At 59.3% G+C, this 14,562-nt stretch overlaps 1 protein-coding gene across 1 annotated transcript in view; it reads left to right on the forward strand.

Annotated features, from left to right (window-relative positions):
• The window catches only part of ESPNL (espin like), a 34,960-nt gene that overhangs the window by 12,499 nt on the left and 7,899 nt on the right, over positions 1 to 14,562 (forward strand). The window contains exons 5-7 of the mRNA XM_024124633.3: positions 6,410 to 6,541; positions 12,765 to 12,882; positions 14,258 to 14,367. Of these exons, the coding sequence (XP_023980401.1) occupies positions 6,410 to 6,541; positions 12,765 to 12,882; positions 14,258 to 14,367 (360 nt within the window). The remainder of the gene's footprint in view (positions 1 to 6,409; positions 6,542 to 12,764; positions 12,883 to 14,257; positions 14,368 to 14,562) is intronic.

Consider the following 14,562-nt stretch of genomic DNA (forward strand, 5'->3'; position numbering starts at 1 on the left):
ACCCCTCCACCCCACCACACCTCCACCCCAGCCCCCCTCCTCTCACCCCTGCAAGCCACCACTCAGCCCTCCCTGGCTCAATGCCCCCAATCCGCCCCTATCTAACGGGAGGGGAAGGGCAGGTGTGAACCTCAGTCTGGGCCAGGCCAGTCCTCAGAGAAGAGGAAAAGCCTGCAGTTACCCCTACAGTCATCCCTTTTGTCCTGGACATGAGAGAACAAGAAGCTGAGCAGATGACAGGCTGGGGAGTCCAGAGGTGCATCTGGGTGGGAGGCAGGGAGGGCGTGTCCCCGCAGGCAGTTGGTGGCCTGAAGAGCCCTGAGCCATCACATTGTGGCTCAGGCAGCCGCCCCTCTCCCAGCCTCCGGCTCCATAATCGGGAGGGTGGCTGGAACAGTGCTCTAAAAACTTTATTTTTAAGCAGTAGCATCTTTTTCAAGTGCAATAGTCTATAGGAACCCAAGAAGCTCACCAGATAAGCCAAGAGACCACCACCTCTTCACCCTCCCTTAATACGAAAATAAAATAGCTCAAGCCTCAAAGCTGAGAACTGCTTCCCTTTGCAATCTTTTTGTTATGAAAACTCTAAACACGCAAGAGCACGAGCCTCCTGCCTCAGCTCATTGGCCTTTACTGGCCATTCCCTCCACTGAACTATTATTTAAGAGCAAGTCAGAGAAGGCACATCTTTTTATCCATAAATACTTTAGCGGACTTCTCCAGGAGACAAGACTCCCTTTGTTTCTTATCGCAACCTCAAACCATTATCATGCCTAAAAATAATTCATGATCATTTCTTTTATTTATTTATTTATTTATTTATTTATTAGACTACTTTTAAAAATTAATTAATTAAATTTTTTGGCCTGCGTCGGGTCTTCGTTGCTAAGCACGGGTTTTCTCTAGTCGCGGCGAGCGGGGGATATTCTTCGTTGCGGTGCGCGGGCTTCTCACTGCGGTGGCTTCTCTTGTTGTGGAGCACGGGCTCTAGGCACGTGGGCTTCAGTAGTTGCAGCATGTGGGCTCAGTAGTTGTGGCTCGCGGGCTCTAGAGCGCAGGGTCAGTAGTTGTGGCGCACGGGCTTAGTTGCTCCGCGGCATGTGAGATCTTCCCGGACCAGGGCTCGAACCCGTGTCCCCTGCATTGGCAGGCAGATTCCTAACCACTGTGCCACCAGGGAAGCCCCCAATAATTTCTTAATATCATCTAAGATCCAGTCTGTCTAATAGCCATCTAATATCCATTTCCCTGCTTGTGCTGTAATCAGGAGCGAAGCAAAGTCCACACATTATTGATTTGTCTGTTGGGTCTTAATCTGTTAGCAATTCCAGAAATAAATTCATCCAGGAAATATAGGATAATGCTTCATTCCTACCCCACGCCACACCCCGTTTTAAAATAAATTCTATTTTAGAATAATTTGGAAGAGTTTTATATTTGTGGAAAAATTGAGACACTAGTACAGACAGTTCTCACAGAGTTCACATCCATTTCCCCCATTATTAACAATTTACATTAGCGGGGTATGTTTGTCACAATTAATGTACCAAAGTTGACACGATATTACTAACCGAAGTCCATACTTCATTCAGGTTTCCTTACTTTTCACCTGGTGTACTTTTCCTGTTCCAGGATCCCTTCCATGACACCACATGACATTTCATCATCTTGTCTCCTTAGGCTCCCCCAAGCTGTGACAGTTCCCCCCACCCTTTAAAAACAAAACTTCAGAATAATGAGCTGGTGCCCTAGCATACCCAATGGGGGATGATGATAGTTTAGTATGTGTTTTGTTTTGCTATGTTGCAGTCTTTCTTATGTCACAAATTACACTGATTACTTGGTTTTTTAATTGAGTAAAAAATACATAACATAAAATTGACCGTCTTAACCATTTCTAAGTGTACAGTGCAGAAGTGTAAATATATATACATTGTCGTACAACACATCTCCAGAACTTTTATCTTGCAAAACGGAAAGTCTGTACCCGTTAAGCAACAACTCCCCATCCCCACTTCCCCAGCCCCTGACAACCACCATTCTCCTTTCTGTCTCTATGAGTTTGATTACTCTAGGGGCCTCATACAAGTGCAACCATACAGTAGTTGTCCTTTTGTGACCGGCTTATTTCACTTAGCATCATGTCCTCAAGGTTCATTCATGTTGTGGCATGTATCAGGATTTCTTTCTTTTATAAGGCTGAATAATATTCCACGGTATGTTATGCCACGTTATCTTTATCCATTCATCCATCAATGGACATTTGGGTTCCACCTTTGGGCTATTGTGAATAATGCTGCAATGAACATGGGTGTGCAACTATCTCTTCAAGACCTTGCTTTCTACTCTGATTACTCTTTAAAATGTTAAACCAACCTTGCATTCTTGGAGTAAACTCAACGTGGTCATGAAAACGATCTCTTTTATACATAGGTGAATTTAATTTGCTAACATTTTGTTTAGGGTTTTAAGTGTGGTAGATAGCACTAGTGTAATGGTTCTCAGACATGGCTGCACACTAGAACTCTCCAGAACAGGTTTAAAATATTCTAATACCTGAACTCCACGTGCCCCAGCGATTCTGATTTAATTGGTCCTAGGGAGCCCACGTAGCAGGACTTCTTAAAGCTCCCTGGGTGAGTCTAATATATGTCAAATTTAAGAACCATCTATGTGAGTAGCGTTAGCTGAGCTAATCTAGAAAGAATTCATAGAGATGGTCATTCTTTTCTTTTTGAGTTACTGACATAGAGTTCATTGGAAGACGGTCATTCTTAAAGCATTTGAATGTCAGAAGGAGCAGCATTTCTAGCAAGGGAGAGCGGGTTATAAGCGGCCAGAGTGCTAGGACAGAGTGGAGAGTAGACGCTGGGGCTTGCAGTGAGAGGTCGGTGGTGGAAGACCTTGAACTAGTTTTAATATTGTGTAAGGAGCCATTTGGGAGCTGCTGTGGGATCCCGAGAAGAGGGCATATGATTTCCTTGCTGTTTGGAGGAGGGCTCGCTGTGGACCGGGAAGCTGCCATAAGATGGGGTGTGGTCTGGGGCTTTGCTGATGAGGTTGAAGAGGAGAGGGCAGAAGACAGGTGTAAACGAGGTCCCTTCAAGGTTTAGATATGCGGTTAAAACTCGTTGGTAGTTCTCTACCTAGCTTAACATTGCTGCTAATTCAAGAGAGGATTTTTACTGAGTATTGTGAGTCCCCCAAAAAGGCGTTCCGAGCAGACGATTGCCTCTGTCGACTTTCTGTGCTGGCTAATTTTTTAGAGTCTTTAATGGTCAACGATTCATGTCCACGCTTTCCTTCATGCAGACACTCACTCATTCAACAAAGAGTTATTGAGCACTTGCTTAGTATGTGACCAAGGATTCGAGAACCAGAGAATATCTGCCATAGCTGAGTGGTCGGTTTGGGAAATTTCAGGGCCGTTTCTGTTGTTACAACGATTGGGGTACTCTTGTGGGGGAGGCCGGGTGGCCCGCTATTCCAGAACAGTCCTGCACAGTGAGGAAGGGTCTTGTGCCCCAAGCAACTTCCCAATGGATTGGACATGTATGTAGGTAGAAAACCTGTTCATAGTTATCTGAGCTTCGAACCCAACTCAAGTACGTGTAATTATCTAAGCGTAGAACCTAAATTCAAATATACGTACACATACACCAATGTTTCTTCATAGTTTTAATATACGTAAGAGTTTTCCAAGAATGGTCCGACTGTATATATTGAGGGAAGATAGAATTTTGTTTTATTTAGCACTTTACCAAAAATTATTCACTATTGGAGCAAATGACATCACCAATGGCAGTGCTGAACCTGATGTTTGAGTCTTCAGCTGTCTGATTTTTAACTGTGAATTTGTAATGATTCCACATGTTGAAGGATAATTTTTAAAAGTGCTGGTAATCATGACTTTCATTCAACTATAAAATGAGCCTGTGTCAAACATTTTTATTTAATTCATTAATTAATGAGGAAACCAGTCATTCAAAGTGATAGTATCTTTTCAAATTAGAGTTTTCATTTTTCCGGATGTATGCCCAGGAGTGGGATTGCCGGGTCATATGGTAGTTCCATTCTTAGATTTTTAAGGAACCCCCATACTGTTCTCCACAGTGGCTGCACCAATTTACATCCCCACCAACGGTGCAGGAGGGTTCCCTTTTCTCCACACCCTCTCCAGCATTTATTGTTTGTAGACTTTTTGATGACGGCCATTCTGACCAGTGTGAGGTGACTGTGGTTTTGATCTGCATTTCTCTAATAATTAGTGGTGTTGAGCATCTCTGCCTGTACCTGTTGCCCATCTGTATGTCTTCTTTGGAGAAACGGCTATTTAGGTCTTCTGCCCTTTTTGTTTTTGGTTGCACCAGGTCTCAGTTGCAGCAGGTGGTCTCCTTAGTTGCGGCTGGAGGGCTCCTTAGTTGTGGCATGTGAACTCTTAGTTGCAGTGTGTGGGATCTAGTTCCCCGACCAGATATCGAACCCGGGCCCCCTGCATTGGGAGTGCAGAGTCTTAACCACTGCGCCACCAAGGAAGTCCCTTCTGCCCATTTTTTGATTGGGTTGTTTTTGATATTGAGTTGTATGAGCTGTTTTGTATATTTTGGATATTAACCCCTGGTCAGTCACATTGTTTGCAAGTATTTTCTCCCATTCCGTAGGTTGTCTTTTCATTTTGTTGATGGTTTAAAATCTGTGCCGCTTTTTAGAATTCACAATTTCCCATGCCTAAGTTTTCAAGCTTGGTTTTCACTTCTTTGAAAGCAGTGAGCACAGCTGCGCTACAGTCTGCTGTTTCTCAGGACTTTGCGGGGCTGTTCCTTTGCGTGTTGGGTCCTCTGGCTCTCGTTGCTGCGATCGTATTTCCTTGTGCTCCTGGTCTTGTTTGACCCTGTGCTGCACGTCATTATGTAGGGCCGTAGGTGACACCTTCCTTGCTTCTGCCTGACGGGCACACGTGGCAACTGGGAAGGCAGGAGCATCTTAGTCGGCCATCCGGGCTTGAGATTCCTGGGCACCTGCGTGACGGGAAGCAGAGAGCCGGCTGGCTCCTGCCTCACCTTTCCTCTGAGGCTGGAGGCCCAGCCTGCGGCGGACCCTGAGCTTTTGCTCGTCTCCCTAGTCTCGTGAGCCTGTGACACAGCCGCTCTGGTTGCAGCCGTTTCTTCTGCGTCAGCCTGCTCTTAGGGCGAAAGCTGTTCTGAGTGGTGGGCTTATCCCTCGGGATTTTCCTTGTCTCCTGAGCTTGGTCTGACAATTCCTCACTTCCCTGTTGCCTGTCTGATGCCCTCGGAAGGTGCCCCGCGCATTTAGTGCATTTTTTGCGTTGACTCTGGAGGGCGGATTGGTGTTACCTGCCTGGTTCTCTGCTCCTCGGCGCGGATCCATCTGTGCACCTGTTTTTGCCGCTGGCACGGCTACCTCACGGTTTCCAGACTTAACTCTTGGTCATCTGTCCCCACCCACCCTCTGCTCTCAAGTGGATCACCGTCCTTTGCCAGCAGTAAACGCCGTCATTCTGTGGGAAAGTTCTCCCCTCCCCGTCTCCCTCCCCGGGGCTGCTGTCCCCGCCCCATCCGCCAGGCCTGACACTCCGGTGCCCCCTGCTCCACTCCGCTTCTGCTGTGACCCCCCACCCCCCATGCTCTGGATGCACAGCCTGCTCCCGCAGCCCCCCGTATCCTCCCCTCCACCCCACCGCAGCCTCCTTCACAGAGGGCCCTTCACAGACCCGGATCTCCTCTCGCTTTGCTCTCCTCCATCCTCCCCTCTCCTCCCAGCTTCTGAGCCTCCAGGCCTTCCTCTCCTCTCAGCTCCCATCGCACGAGCCCAGAGGACCAGTCAGGAGCGAGACAAGGGGGCCCAGGCCCGGCTTGACCAAGGAGGGAGCGCGCACGTGGCCGGCGGAGCCCCGTGTGCTCAGAGATAGAGGCACAGAGGATGAGGGTGGGAGCCCCCAGAGCTCGCCTCGGCTTGGGGCCAAGACGAGGGGCTCGTCGAGTGCCAGGCCTGACCGGGAGGCCGAGGAGTGGGCAGGGTGAGGGGGGCGAGGGCACAGGCCCGGAGTCCTGGGGGGGAGCCACGCTGTTTAGCCTCCTGCACCCCGGTTTCTTCGTGTGAAAACGACGCACACCTCCAAAGGTCGCTGTAAAAATGGAACCCGGGGCAAGGCTTACAAGCGCAAAGTCAGGGTCAGGCCGCCTGGCTAGCATCCGGCTGGGTCGCTGACTGACCAGCTGGGCCCTTGGTGAGCCCCTGAGCGCGGGCGCCGGGGGTTCCCACCCGGGACAGGGCGGCCTGGGTCCGGGCACGGGTTCAGGCCGTGCCCCGACTGAACGGCCTCGGTGCCCCAGCTCGGGGCCGGGGGGGGGGGGCCGGCGGTGCGGCCACGGGTGCGCCCTCCCCGCAGTGCTGCCAGACGCTGCTCTCCCACCGCGTGGACCCCGCCCTGCGGGACGAGGACGGCTACACGGCCGCAGACCTGGCGGAGTACCACGGCCACCGCGACTGCGCCCAGTACCTCCGCGACAGCGCCCGGCCGGTAAGCTTCGCGGTCCCCAAGCCCCCGCCCCGGGCCGGGTGACGGACCCCTGCCGCGCCGACGGCGGGCGGCGGGCGAGCCGGCTGCGTACACAGTGCCACTGTCAGGAGAAAGGGCCTGGCCGCGCCTGAGCCGGTGCCGGGACCGGGGCTGTGACAGGGGCCGGGACAGCCGGGACCAGGGCTGGGCCGTGGCTGGACCTCGGCCACAGAAACCGCACTTAGGACCTGCGATCCACGCTTGCGGCCGGGGCTGCTGCTGGGTGACGCCGTGTCAGGCTGAAGACAGCCCGGGGGTGGGCCCTGGGCCCTCGGGGAGGTGACCCCGTGGGCGGGCCAGCCCCGTGCAGCCCGCGAGGGCAGAGTCTCGTCGCGCCCTCGCGTCCGGGCGCGGGCCCTCGCCGGGCCTCGCGTCCGCCAGGCGAGGACCTCGTGGGTCCCGGCCCCCAGCAGTGCCGGGCCAAGCGCGGGCGCTGAACGAGCGGGGCGGTGGGCCGGCGGACGGGCGGGCGGGCGTGTGCTGGGGGCCGGTGCCCTGCCGCCCGGCCTCCACCCCCAACTCCAGGCCCCGGGCGCGACCGACGACGCGTCCCCGCCTGCACAGGTGGCGCCGCGGTTTTCTGTGGCGGCCGCCCCTTCGGAAGGCGTCCCTGGGATCGCCTGGCCCTACCTTCAGGTGGGAGCACCGAGGCCCAGAGGGGCGCCGTGCCCCCCACGCCGGGTCTCACCCGCGGCTGCTGTGCCGCCTTTTCCCTCGGGGCATCCCCCCCGGGGCATCCGCGACCCACTGAGGCTGAGCCGCCGTCCTCCCCGGCCCTGGGCCAGTGCGATGGTCCTCGCCCGACCACCACTGAGAGCCTCTTGTCTCCACCGCCTGAAAGCCGCACCCAGGCGGCCTTGGGTCACAGGCCAGGGGGGCTTCGGGGCGCACGAGGTGGAGTCCTGGTTTGTCCTGGTGTCGTAGTTTTAGAGACGGGACTCTGCTCACTGCTTGAAGAAGTCAGTGTACTGATTATTCACTAACCCTTCGATTGGCTATTGTACGATAAGGGTTGTCTTTCTGGCTTGGGTTCCAGAAGTTGCGGGAACTCAGTGGGTTCCTGGTGTAGTGGACAGAGCTCTGCAGTCCACTGTCCAGGGATGCCCTGGCCGCCTGGGGCCCCCAGCCTCTGTGTGGGCCCTGGCGCCTGGAGGTGGGGTGGGCAGCTGCTCGGCTGCCAGGGAGCTGGTGCCGCCTGGCCTCTGGCTGGGGTCCCCTACTTGTCCTCAGCCCACACGGTGCTGCCCATGGCCGAGCCTTCTGTCCAAGCAGGGTCTCTGCCCCCTGCTCTCCATCCCCAGGTCCTGGCGCATCTGCCAGCCCCTCCTGGCCACGGTGCCCAGCTCTCCTAGGGGGGTGGAGGCTCTGGGCGCTCTCCCGAGCCCCCGGGGTTTTGGGGACCAGCCCGTGTCAGGCTTCCTGCGGTTTCGCCTGGTCCTGGTGGTCTCCTTGATGTCACCACAGGATACAAGGCAGCATCCCCTCCGCTCAGGATTCCCCAAGCCGGGCCGGGCTGTCTGTGTAGCCTCGCCTCCCGGCCTTCCGGCCCGCCGTGTCCAGCCCGTCCACGTGCCCCGCCTGCGGGGGTGGAGAGTGGGCAGGCTGGCCACCTCCCCGAGGTCCACTGCATCCGGGGCTGGCTAGAGTCGCTCCCCGCCAGCCCCCGCCTCACCAGCAGTCTCGGCCCCGCGGACGGCGGGCCATCAGCTGTGCTCCTGATGCAGTATTGATGGAAACACAATATCCAGAGGTCGCCCGCGCGGCCTCTCCCTGCGTCGGGCTCAGAGGAGGTGGTGAAAGCCATCTTTTTCCTCTGCACACGGCCGCCTGCCTCTGCCCCCAGGGAGCCGTGGGTCCCAAGAGAGGCAGCCTTGGGGGGCATGGCTGGACGGGGAGCGGAGACCTGCCCGGGGGGAGGCGCCCCCTTCCTGGGAGGCTTTGCAGGGCCTGGGTTCACCCGCTGCCCATTGTGGGGCCTCCGCGAGGCTCGGGAGGGCCAGGCCCTGCCTCGACCGTGCCACCTCGACCTTGACCAAGTCTTGCCACCCCCTGGACCTGGGGTACCCCTGTGCACAGTGAGGGCTTTGGGCCTCTCTGACCTGAACGGGGCAGCGGCTAGAGGGGCGCCCTGCATTCCAGCCCCCAGGGAGTGGGCCGGGCAGCTGGGCCCCTGGCTGCAGGGCCAGGTTAGGGTGAGCCGCTGGATGGCAGCAACGGTTAGGGGTAGCGGCCCAGGAGGGGGAGCCCAGCCCTCGTGCAGGGGGAGCCCAGCCCTTCAGCTTGCCCCCAACCCGGTGCTCAGCGCTCACCAGAGCCGGAGTGAGTCTCCCCTGCCGGGTGGTACCCCCAGTTCTGAGCGTCTGTGGGCCTCGATGTTCTCATCTGTATAATGTAACTCAGGAGCCTTGCTGGCCAGTGGACATGTGCCTTGAGCACACAGCGGGGGCTAATTTCCCTCCCCTGGGTCCAGAAGAGCCCTAGGACCCCTTCCTTTCACAGATGGGGAAACTGAGGCCCAGAGAGGGCAAGGGACTCCCCTGGGCAGTCTTCTCCCCCAGGGAGGGGCGGGGCCTGGCCGTGCAGCCAGTAACCGAATCTCAGCCGTCGCCCATCTGTGGGTCATGATTTTCTCGGCCCGGGTGGCATTACAGGCCTGTAACCCTGCTCGCCACAGCTGTCCTCGATGTATAATGCATGGCAGGCGTGGCGCTGCTCAAATCTCATCAAAAACACAGAAAAGGAGACACCAGGCCGTGGGAAGGGCACCAGCCCAGGGCCAGCTGACCGCCAACCTTAGGGCAACAGCCCCCTTTGGGGGCAGCACACGCCCAGCTGTCAGAATCCCAAATGTCGGGACCCAACACCTGCCGCTCCCTCGGGTCCTTGTAGATTCGGTTAGTGTCGAGGGCCTGAATGAGGGCCGAGGGCATGTGGATACTCCTGTCACCTGGGAAACACCACAGCAGACCCCCGTCCCGGCTGAAATTCAGAGATCATCGAGACACCGTGCTAACAACAGCAAAGAGGTCTGAGTGCCACGGTGTGCCGGGCCCTGCCAGGGGCTCTCAGTAACTCCTCATCTTCGCAGCAAAGGCAGAGAAGCTCAGGCCTGGGGGACACAGAGTGACTCTGCAGGGCTTCTCCTTGGTGAGGGTTGGAGCAGACTCCAGCCTCGGGGACCAGGTGGCATCAGGTCTCCCAGGCTGTGGGTACTGTACTGGCGCCAAGTCCATCCCCCTGGGCCCTGGGCCAACTTCCTGCCTCTTCCACCTTCCCCGGAATGAGAGGGCCCCGGCCACCCCGGCTGAGCCCTCCACTCCGCAGGGACTGGGAGGCCCTTGCCCCTCAGCCCCAGAGCAGACGCAGCCGCGGGGAGGGGCTGCGGGCTCCCAGGCAGGGGCAGGGAGCAGGGGGCAGTGCGGCAGGCTCACAGCCCTGTCCTGGCTGGGCAGGGGCCCGGGGCCCACCTGGGACTCAGCCCTGCTCCGCCGAGCGGCGGAGCCCTGTCAGCGCCAGCCGTGGGGTCTGGGGTCTGACTCGACCCTGCATAAAGTTCCTAAGCCAACTCGCTCCTGCCTTGCGGACGCCGGAAGGAGACAGGAGAGTCCTAGGTCGGAGACACGTGGCGGGGAGAAAGCATCGTGTTTTGTCGGAGCCCCTCCCCCCTCCAAGTCCCCGTGTGACCCGATATGGGCCCAGATGGCTACTGCGCACACACGCTTGTGTCGCAGCCGGGGACCCCTGAGCCTGGGAAGGCCCGCGTTCTGTAGCAGTCGCGGGAGCGGCCTGCTCTTCCTTTTGGGTCCCTCCCGTGCAAAGGCAGCCCGGAGACAGAGCCGGGTGAAGAGCAGCCGGGGCCTTGCATCCTCGTAGGGGCGCAGGAGACCCCGCCCGCCCGCCTCTTCCTCCACTGCTGGTGCCCCTGGACAAGAGGAGCAGCGATTCGAGGGGCTCTCAGTCCTGGAAGGAGCGAGGGGAGGGGTCTCAAGTAAGATTCTGGCCCCGGCTCCGCCCCGTCCCAGCTGTGGGCCCTTGCGAAAGCCCCTTGCCCCTCTGAGCCTCGGTTTCCCCATCTGTGCCTGGGGGGCGGTACTCCGGGAGTCCTCTGGTGCTCTCTTCTTGCGTGACCGGGGATCTCAGGTCTCCCCCACTCTCCCGAGGGTCCGCTCCCCCGGCCCCTGCGCTGCGGAGGGTTAAAGCACGGTGGTAAGGGATCCCACACCCAGCCCAAGCCCGCCGGGCCACCTGACACCTCAGCCTTCAAATATTAATGCGACACCTCCTGCTCCTGGGGGCGGCAGCTGGGACAGCCCCCGACGGCCCAGGACAGCCACAGCTCCCTGTGTTCACAGCCCAGCGCCCGCTCCCGAGGGTCCTCCCGGCTGGGGGCTGGCGGACGCTCCCCGCCCTGCCGCGACCAGGGCTCCTGGGCTCTCGGCACAGACTCCTGCAGAGAGTGAGGTGTGAGGTGCAGGGCGGTGGCAGATAAGGGCTTGGGCTGCGCTCCCCTCCCCGTGGCCCCGGCGGGCCCAGGGCCCTGGATGGGAATGCGACTGAGGGGCCCGAGGCAGTGGCTGCAGAGCCGGGGATCCTTCTGACGGGAACCCCCCCCCCAGGCTGGGGAGGCCGCCTAACGCCTGTGCCTCCTTGCCCGCGGGAGGGACAGGGCCCACCTACAGGTGAGCCAGGGGACACTCAGCGTGGCCGGGGGACTTGGCCCTGCAGCTCCAGCTACATCACGTGCAGGGCTCAGTGCAAAAGGGAAACGTGGGCTTCTTGTTAACAACTGATGAAGAATTTCAAGACAGAGACTGGAGAACCTTCAACAGGAGCTGCAGCACGAGTCACCCACGCGTGACGCCGGCGCCGGCGCCAAACCACACGTCCCGCCTGGGGGCGGCGCCTCTGCCCCGCTCAGGGCTCTCTCCGGCGCCGGCCTGGCAGCCCGGAGGCCGCCTTCCGCCGCAGCTATAGCCACTGGAGGGAGCGGGGCGAGCAGCTTTGGTCCGACGGCCAGCGGCGGGGGCCCGGAGAGACCGCCGTGAGTGGCCCTCCCGGCTGGGGACACGGCCGGGAGCCACGTCATTTGAAAGACGGCCGGCCAGCCTTTGGACGTTCAGCTTTAAACCAAAAGGCAGCCAGCCCGGCTCTGGAGTCCTGGGAGGACAGCTTAGCGTCCTCCTGGAGAACTTCTCTGCCGCCTGGGGAGGGACGGGCGACGGCAGGGAGCCAAAGGCAGTCCCGCTTCCGTCACCACCTGCCGCCTCACAGCAGCCTGCGTGCTCCAGTCTCGACTCTTGGCTCCCAGTGGTCAGATGCGAAAGCTGAGACCGTGCAGGGCTCAGCCGGGGATGCAGGGGGCAGGGGCGCCTCCAGGTCGAGGATTCTTTCCGCTGCCCGCCAGTCAGCGCCTGGGGGCAGGGGAGATGGTCAAGGCCAGGTCTGTGCCTCGCCCCAGACCCGGGGCAGACATGCGGTTGAAATGCGGTGCCCCTGCAGCCCCAGACTGGGGCTGATGGATCTCCCTGCCCCCAGCCTGCCGGGGACCAGTGTTGGTGGTCTCTGGCTCCGGGTGGCCCTTGGGAGGGTGGCCTAGACACTGCATGGTGGGTCCTGGGCACAGCGCCTCTGCTCTGAGGCGCGGTCACGGCCGCACTGTTTACGGGGCTGAGAAGAGTTCCAAGTTCGTTGTGGTTTCCCCTATGCCCAGGGCTGAGAGAGGGGGCACGTCCAGGCAGTGTGTCTCAGCACGGTCGGGACAGTCAGGGAGGGGGTGTGTGTGTGCGTGCAAGTGTGCACGTGTCTCTTGTAAGGCCAGGGAGTGGTGAGTGAGTGCAAGGGGGAGCCCAGACCCTGACCCAGAGCCCAGAGCCGCTGAGTTAAGCTGCCTCCAGAGGGAGCCGGGCCTTGAGATGAGGGGTTCACCGAGGGGTGGCAGCCCTCAGACAAGTGCGTGGGTGTGTTTGGGGAGCCCTGCTCACCAGTGTGGAGGGGTGGACAGAACCTCTAGGGGCGCTGCCCCTCACTCCCGCAAACTTACCTCTCCGAGCTCCGTTCAGATGCACAGCCCCAGCCCCAGGGCGACCGGGCCAGGGCCAGCCTGCTGGATGCCTCCCACCCCCACCTGGGAGCCCAAGTCGAGGCCCACCTGGGCCTCCCAGTGACCGGGCCTGTCTGCCCCCAGGTGCCCCTCCTGATGGCGCCCCCGCCGCCGCCGCCGTTCCCCCCTCCTCCGCTGTCGGCTGCAAGGCACTCCCTGGTGGATGGAAGAAGAGGGGCCCCAGGTCTCGGGGATCCCACCGGTGAGTACACGTCTGCAGGGAGGACTGGCCTGGGCCGTGGGTGCTGGGAGTGGGCCTTTCTGGCCGCACCTCCGAGGTCCTTCGAAGGGGCGGGGGGGAGGTGGGGAGCGGCAGACTCAGCAGCTGGGCACGCAGGACACTGAGGACAGGGCTGGGACCACGCCTTCCCATGAGCCAGCACCCCAGCTCTTCCAGGATTCCTTTATTGTCCTGTTGCTTTTTTTTTTGGCTCACGGGCCCAGCCGCTCCGCGGCACGTGGGATCCTCCCGGACCGGGGCGCGAACCCGCGTCCCCCGCGTCGGCAGGCGGACGCGCGACCACTGCGCCACCAGGGAAGCCCTCCCCTTGCCTTTTTAAAGTGGGGACAAACGTGTTCCATCACCACAATATGAGCCAGCACCCCAGCTCTTCCAGGATTCCTTTATTGTCCTGTTGCTTTTTTTTTGGCTCACGGGCCCAGCCGCTCCGCGGCACGTGGGATCCTCCCGGACCGGGGCGCGAACCCGCGTCCCCCGCGTCGGCAGGCGGACGCGCGACCACTGCGCCACCAGGGAAGCCCTCCCCTTGCCTTTTTAAAGTGAGGACAAATGTGTTCCATCACCACAATTAAACAGCCTCCTGCCCAGCCCTCGGGCATCTCTCTGTGAGCCCTGAACCCCCCGCGGCCTGACTCTCCTGCCGCTGTGATCTCGGCCAGCCTCCTCCCTTCTCTGGGCCTCAGCTTGTCCAGAGGGAAATCAAAGGCTGTGTCTGAAGGGCCTTCCGAGTCCGCTGCTGTTGCCTGAGGCTCCAGCAGGGGGCGGGCGACGGCCCTCAGTGCAGGTCACCCCCCCTTAGGGGACTGTGACAGCACCTATCAAAATGAAATGGCGTGGGATGGCATGAAAAACGTCAGCAGGCCCCATGTGCAGTGAAGGTTAGCCTGCTTCATGGAATGGGCTGTAGTTATACAGTCACACGTAGGGGTGCGTGTGTGTGTGTGTGTTTAGTGGAGGGAAGAGCGGTGAAAGGACAGGTTTGTGGTCTGATGGGGCTGCATTAGATCCCCAGACCACGGAACCCTATGCCCTTTCTAGCTCCTTCTAGGCTACAGGAAGGGCTGGGGAAGGGGGGACGGGCCGTGGGATGGGATGAGGTGGGTAAAATGCAGGCTCCCCAACCGGCAGGGCTTGGAGGGGGCTCCAAGGACACCTGTGGAATGCCAGGGATGAATGAGTTTGCCCAGGTGCCAGGGCACTTGGCAGGGAGCTGCTCGGGCCTTTGGCTCCAAGTCCAGTGGTCCTTCAGGAAGGCTGGTCCTGCCTCAGGTCTGGGGTCTTCTGCCCCCATCCCCCCACCTCTCTGACTCCAGCTGCCCCTTCCTTCCAGTGGCAGCGTCTCTCAGCCCATCCTGGCCCGGCCAGCCTGACCAGCCTCTTCCGAGGGAGCATACGACCCGCACAGCACCCCTGAGGGTCACCACCAGTGCCACAGCCGTCCCAATGGTGAGAGCCCCCGCCGTATCCCTGTCTCCCAAGGCACCCCGGCCAAAGCCCGGCTGGCTTCTCACCGTGTTCTCCTATGTAGGCCCCAGCCAGGTCACTCCTGGGGCAGCCAGGCCCTCTCCTCCAGGAGGCCCCTGGGGTGACTGGCTGGCATCTGAGGAGATGGAGATTCCAAGGCCAGAAGCAACCTGTCTC

Source organism: Physeter macrocephalus, chromosome 2 (genome assembly GCF_002837175.3).
Source record: "Physeter macrocephalus isolate SW-GA chromosome 2, ASM283717v5, whole genome shotgun sequence".
NCBI classification, from domain to species: Eukaryota; Metazoa; Chordata; class Mammalia; order Artiodactyla; family Physeteridae; genus Physeter; species Physeter macrocephalus.